At 42.1% G+C, this 7,456-nt stretch overlaps 1 protein-coding gene across 1 annotated transcript in view; it reads left to right on the top strand.

The window, feature by feature from the left end:
- LOC131879560 (microtubule-associated protein futsch-like) overlaps positions 1-7,456 on the top strand; it is a 44,235-nt gene that overhangs the window by 27,904 nt on the left and 8,875 nt on the right. The window contains 2 exon segments of the mRNA XM_059225916.1: positions 3-336; positions 382-7,434. Coding sequence (XP_059081899.1) covers positions 3-336; positions 382-7,434 — 7,387 coding nt within the window.

Here is a 7,456-nt window from a genome sequence, read left to right as displayed (position 1 = left end):
AGACTCCAAAAGAAGATGATGATGCTGGTTCTAAGACTCCAAAAGATGACGAAACTAGTCCTAAGTCTACAACAATGGATGAAAATGTTACTCCTGAGGGCATTGCTTTCATGCCAAAAGATGACAATGCTGGCTCCAAGACTCCAAAAGATGACGGCAATGGTTCCAAGACTCCAAAGGATGTTCATGCGTCTGGATCCAAAACTCCACTAGATGATGAAAGGGATAATTCCGAGATTACCGAACCCAAAGACATTGGTTCAACGTCGTCAAAGGATGACGGTGCTGGCTCCAAGATTCAAAAAGATTCTGGAACTAATTCCATGACCTCAAAAAGTGATGAAAACTTGGACTCCAAAACTATAGAACCCAAATAAATTGGTTCCTGTACTGTAAAGGATGATAATGTTGTTTCCAAGGTTAGAAAAGATGTCGACTTTGGTTCCAAGGACGAAAAAGATGAAGAAATTGGTTCAAAGGCTCCAAAAGTTGATGAGGAGCAAATGGTTTCTGAATCCAGTCCTCTTTCGACGCAAATGATGACAAAAGGACAACATGATTCCCTTTCTCAAACTCCAAATAAAGTCTCTGAAGACTTTGAGAGAGATGTGAAGCAATGTTCAAGCCAGGAATCTTCGGATTTTATAACGTCAACTGATATTCCTGCAAATTACAAACAACAACAAGATATATCTTCATCTTCGGAGGCTTCAAAGGTGCATGAAGAGTACGATGTTCCTGATAAAACCAAGGATTCGGGATCCATTTCTACTTTGCAAGGTGACCATGACGTCAAAATTGATTTAGGATTACAATCCTTAGGAGGAATGTCCGAAAGTGAGAAGGATTTGAAATTGAAAGGGTCATGTAGTTCAGGAAGGCAATCGCCATATGAACAACCAACAATGACTGCTGAGGATTCCAAAGTTGAAAACTTATCTCAAAAAGAATCTGTCTCTGCAGAAATGTCAAAGGAGGATTAGCAGAGTGATGGAGCAGGTGTTAAAGAATCTCATGCAACAAAGGAAAAAACGTCAGCAAAGAGCGTTTCTCATGGCCCTATTGAACTTGAGGATAGTTCCACGCTCGTTGTTCAGGATAAGCAACGGGTGGAGGAATGTAATGCTTCTAAGGACATAACAATTGATGACAATATAGCTGATGAATCACCTCTAACTGATAGATTGGTTGCAAGAAACCTAGAAAACGACAAAGAATCTGGCCACCCAACAAATTTGCCTGTTGCTGATGAGTCCATAAACATTGAAGCTGATCAGGCAACCACTGATCAAACAACCCCCGTCGAATCATCTGAACCGGTGGATCAAGAAGCAGATAAACACAACAATGTCATAAAGGATTTATCAGAGAAATCGGCTGAATCATTTGGTCTCACTGATAAACTTCAAAACCTAATTGAAGACGTTAAAGAGGTATTGGTTGGCGAGTCACCACAAAATGTCAAGGAAGAAACTGCGCAGGAGCCAAAGGAAAAGGAGGATTCATTGGAACCAGTTATTGAAGAAAAAGAGCAAGCAAGCATTGCGTCAGAACTTCGAAGTTCCATAACAGATTCAGGAAAGGATTTCTTAGGGTCTAGCCCCAGCAAAGATTCTGAGCCTCCAGCAACCGAAATTGTAATAAACAGACAGGCAGAAACTGTCCGTGACAAGGATGTAGGTCTCTCCAAAGAGGATCTAGAGGAAAAAAAAGGAGAGGACAAAAAGGAGATTGAAGAAGCATTGGATGAAAAGGAAAGCCAAAAGTTGGATTCTGATTCAAAGGACACTTCAGGTGATTCACCTTTGTCTGATGAAATCTTGAATGATCAAGAGCGAGCTCCATTGGAGGACAAAACACCCAAGCCTCTCAGTAGAAAGGATAAACAAGCCGTTAATGAAGAGGAGAAATACAAGATTCCTGAATCTGAAATCCGGCAACCACTTGACAAAGTCACAGCCCATTCTCCTGATCTCGGGGCTGAAAAGAGTCTGATCGAAGAATCGACAAAGGATGATTCAATAGAGAAGGAAATGGATAGAGGAATGGAAAATACCGTCGCCGCTGAAGAGAAAAAAGGTGATACCATTGATCACACCAAAGTAGAGATTGCAGATCCCTCACCTGATTTGCCCATGAAGAAAGATGAGAGACATGACCGTCACGACCATGAAGGAGATGTTTCAAAGCATGCTGAACTTGATAAGGTCAAGCAGACCCCAACAAGTGACAAATCTCATAAGATGAAAGACGATGTCGAGAAGATAGCGCTTGAAAAGGAAGGAATGGAGTCCAGCCAAGTGCCCAAAATGGGAGCAATTGACGACTCAGATTCACCAAAAAGTGGGAAAGATAGTCCAACTGATGACCTTTCCTATGAGAAAAGAAATGTGGAAGACGGTGTGACGGTTGACGATCAAGGTCATTCTGCCATACCTGAACTTTCAAAGGATAAATCTGATAAGAGTGAAAAGACCGTAAGTGAGGAGCAACTTCCTCAATCGCCCATCAAGAGCAAGGATATGCCACAAGATATGGTACAACAACAAGAAAATGTCGAGCAAATGGACACATCCTTGGAAAGCAATAATTCCGAGAAAACAAAACAAAAGGAATCGATTGCAAAAGAAGAGACCACCAATATTCCTTCCACTGTGGTAGAAGACGAAATTGAGGTTCAAAAGATTCAGGCAGGTGACGAAAAGGCCATGGCAAAGGTCGTGGAACCTGCAGATCAAGAGAAACAAAATCTGTCTGAACCTATGGAAAGCCAATCCGTTGAAAAGGAAGAGAGCTTGAGTCAAGCTGAGCATGCTGAATCAGCTTTGGAAACGGAAAACACTACAAAGGAAGTTTCCACTGAAGCTGTGATTGAAGCTTATAGCAAAGCATCTGAAGAAGGAGAAAGTACCACCTCTGAAGAGCTCAAACCAGCTGACATGATCTTGTCAGAGAAAGCTATTATAAAACATTTCATATCTGAGCCATCAACAGATGAATCTGGTATGACGAAGAATGATTTGAGTCATGAGCAACTTTCTCAATTAAATGATGAAGGCTCTGAGAATGTCCAACAAAATATGTCTGAAAAGACTTCAGAGTTGGCAGCCACGAATCAAGATGAAGAAGTTGAAGATTCTGATCTCAAACCACAGTCACAGTCGGGAAAAGAGATCCAAATACAGGTTGGAACACAAGGAGAAAAAGATTTGTCAACTGAGGTCAACACGGCTAAAGAACAAAAAATATCGGAGCCTGTTCAAGCTGACATTCGTGAGGCGGAAGCAAGAACCACTGAAGGTGAGGAACATGGAGGTCAATCCCCTGTAGATGATGACAAAGAGGCTAAACTTGATAAGAAAGATGACGATCTTCAAAATGAGGAAATGCCAAACGGTCAAGATCAGCTATTGGAAGAAAACACAACTGATCAGTCTCATGACTCTAAAGTAATCGTGGAAGAAGACCAACCCTTGGAAAAAGGGTCCTCGAAGACAGAACAAAACGAGGTGGAAAGCCCAACACATGCTAATATTGTTAAAGAGGTTGATCCAGATGCAACACGAGCGGGTTCTAAGCCACAAAATGATCAATCTGGGGATGAAGACAATTTGAATATTAGTAAAGCAGCCATTGTCGATTCAGAGAGCCAAACCTCAGTCCAAGAATTAAGTACTGGAGCAAAACAAATTATGCGAGAAACTGAAAAAGAAACAGAAGATCCCATCAAAGCTTCAACAAAAAGAGGGATCTTCGAGGCACTTGATACTTCTTCGTCTGAACCTGCCGTAGACAAAACCGAATGGAATGTGCAAGAATTGAAACTTGGATCAGAAGACTCAAAAGAACCAACCGACCCCATTACCGAGGAGGCGATTCCGCAAAAAGATGAGGCTGAAACTGGATCAGTCAACATTGAGTCCACCAAAAACGGAGACGAACAGCAAGACAAGGAAGATGAAAGGTCTTTGGAATTCCAACAACCAGAACATGGCCATGAAAGCAAGCCATCACCAGAAAGCATCCCAGAAAAAGCCAGTGGCTCCGAAGAAACCATCCCACATGACAAAAGCATTGTTGACGAGCCTCTACATTCGAAAACGGAAGAGAAAGAAGCCCAAGTTTCCTCTCTTAGTGACCAAAGCACGGTAGAAAAGGTCACAGTACAATCAGACTCCGAACAGCTCAAATTGTCTGAAAATTTATCTGAGAAGGAAAACTTGGTTAAGAATGAAAAAGAAAATGTCAAGAGTGAAGGTGAGAAGGACGAGGTATCCCCTAAGGATTCTGAAGATGCCTCTGAATCTAGGCAATCAGCCCAAGATATGTCCGTAATTGCACCTGATGAATCCAAGGTTGAAGATCATGTTGCATCAAATGAGGACAAAATGCCTCCACAATCCTCTGATGGAACAAAAAAGGAGGCAACTGAACCCCTTGAAGATCGCCTATTAAAGACAGATGGAAATGACGTAGAAGTAAATGAAGTCAAAGCAGTTTCTACACTTGTAGACAGTGTCGAAGAAGTTCATTGTAGTGAATCTACATCCCAAAGCACTGGAATTGTTCAAGATGTGGAAGCTTCAAAGGACACTCAATCTGGAACAGAAAACAAATTAGATAATGAAGCCTCATTACAGGATAAAAAATCTGCTGTGGTTATTGATACCTTGAAAACTGAAGAGAAAGGTCAGTCTTGCAATGATTCGCAAGATGAGGGCGTTCAAGGGCGAGACTCAGTAGAGGCTCCTCTAGTTAAAGGCTCTACTGCAACTGATGATACATTGAAAGACACTGATAGACAAGAGGTGGTTGAGCATTTGGAAGAGAAGCAACTGACGCAAGTGGATATGCAGCTCAAGGATAAACCTTCCAAAGAAGTCGATGATGGGAAGGACATAACTGAAGATACACAACAGAGTGCAGAAGACCCAAGCTTTGGGCCTGTTACCATCTCTGTTGAACAGGACAATGATGTCGATGATGCCCCTAATACCACCGAGGAATGTGGAAAGAAGACCGAAAATGATGAAGCAGATGACAAGGATGATATTGGTACTAAACAGAGTCCTAAGTCTGAAGATGTTGGTAAAATTTCTATCTCTGCTGATGTCGGTATCAATGAGCCCAAAGACTCTCGGGACGACGTCAAAGTTGTTGAGGAGAGCAAAAAGGAAAGTATTCCAGTCATAGAGAAACATGCTCAAAATGCAGTTCAAAGCCAAGAAGCATTGGAGATTACTGAGCATGAATCTCAAGGACAGTCGATCGGAGACCCCAAAGACAAGGACAGCCAACCAGATTCGATGGCAATGACATTCAATGAAGACGAAAAATTTGTCTCTTTGTCAAAGGACCATCCCAAAGATGACAAGAGCTCAACTGACGTTGTTGAACCAGCTTCTCAAGGCTCTTCTGATGAAAGTGGAGGCTTTATTGAGACTATGAAGGACACCTTTAAAGATGTGAAAGACTTGTTCACTGAGCCAATTCTTAAAGACGATGTTGAACAAGATGTTAATGACGGAAAGACTAAATATCAAACTGAATCCACTGTAAACATCACAATTGACGAAGCATCAGCCGATCAGGTGGAATCTGATGAAGAGCAAGAAACGACAAAAGACGTAGAGGCAAACGAGACCGAAGTGCCACAGGATCATGATAAAGATGAATCACATACTCCGCCATCCACACCCATAGTTAATGAGTCCATGCAAATTCACCTTGCTGAGGATTTAGACGCGTCAACAACACCCAAGTCCCCAAGATCTCCTTTGCCAGTTGATGAACTAGCCAAGTTTGTAGCACAGGACAGTAATGAGGAAGAGACGAAATTTGGAGAAAAAGTGGCCGAAGCCCTCTTGGTGGAACAAAAGTTAACGACTTCGAATGAAAAGCCCAATGAAAAATTGGAGGAGTCCGCTGAAAGCAAAGGCAAGATGAGCTACGCTATGGCTGTGGAGGAATGTGAGCCTATAAATGCATCTGAAGCAAATGCCATACAAACCTCTGAAGCCGGCAAGGAATCACCAGTTGTGCAAGCAAAACTAGATATTGACACAGTTGACACTACCGGAGGTGACACAGCTTCACATAAAACTGAAACCAAAGATGCGGACTCGTCAAAAACGGACGAGGAAAAGACCGTCACACATGAATCTTCCCATGAAGAAATGGTTACTAAGGACACGCTTGACGACGTTAACGTTCAAACTGATGGGGAAGCAAAAGATGGTTATAGTAACGCTGATTCCTCATCAAAAGATCTGAAAAAAAGTGAATCCGCAGGTTCGGAGTCTGACTCTGAAGACTCAGACTCGGGGCAACCACCCAAAGGCGCTGACAAGATCAAAGTTCTTCACGAAAAGCCGATTGATCACGATGTTTTGAACAAAGTCGTTAGTGAACAACAAGATTCCAAGATTGATGAAAAGTTAGACAATACAACCCCAAGAAAAATGGAAGTTTCTGAGCCTAGATTCGAGGAGACAAAGACAGATGAAAAATCCGTATCAAAAGACCAAGATGATTCCGTGGACTCTTCAAAGACTCAGAACGAAAATGTGGATAAGAGAGAAGTAGAAGAGGAGCCATGTGTGGAACAGATTGTTAGCAAACAAGATGCCGCCATTGACAAGGGCTCATTTTTGGGTAAAGCAGTTGGATTGGTGGACAAAGTAACCTCCAAGGTCTCCAATAAAGTTCATGACTTTAAAGGACGAGACAAAAAGGACGAGAATGACTTGGCCAAATTAGAGGAACAAATCGAAATCTTTGAAGAAGTCAAGCCGTTGAAAGCAGGAACTGTTGTTCAGGTTCAATCGCTTGATTCTGAATCTGAAGTACAAGAGGACATTTGCGTTGAAAAGAAGCAATTCCAGACCACAGAGGCACCGGATGAAACGGCTTCGTTGCACAAGGTTCCTAAAATGGATCCAATGATGACTAGTTGCTACGGAAGCTTGCCTGATGAGGAGGAACACACCAAAGTTGAAGCTAACTCTAATGTTGACTCCCAAGAGCAAGCCGAAAAATCTATTGAAAAAGAAGGTGTAGAAACAAACAAGTCCGAAGAAACGTTAGTTAAGCCAACTGACTCCCCAATTGTGGATCATAAAATTGATAGTCTAAGGACTGAAACTGCTGCCAAAGTTTCAATGCAAAGTCATGTTCAAGGGGACAAACCAACCGTGTCTGTACTTTCGGACTCACCAACCAAAACACTGGAGAAAACCGATGATGCCATTGAGGAAACTTTGTATGAGACATGCATGACCGTAAAAGGTGCCTTGGAAAAGGTTTATGACGTTCTTCATTCAGATGAAAAGATCAAGGACGGATCACGAGAGGAAGCTGAGGAAACAAAAGATAGCATCCATTCGAGTGAAGCTAAAGAGGCTTTCGAAGAAAAGGTGAAGCCAATTGTTGCTGATTAACATGAAACTTGTGTCGA

The sequence above is a fragment of the Tigriopus californicus genome, chromosome 4 (genome assembly GCF_007210705.1).
Source record: "Tigriopus californicus strain San Diego chromosome 4, Tcal_SD_v2.1, whole genome shotgun sequence".
Classification (NCBI taxonomy): Eukaryota; Metazoa; Arthropoda; class Copepoda; order Harpacticoida; family Harpacticidae; genus Tigriopus; species Tigriopus californicus.
This window is presented reverse-complemented; position numbering and strand designations above follow the sequence as displayed.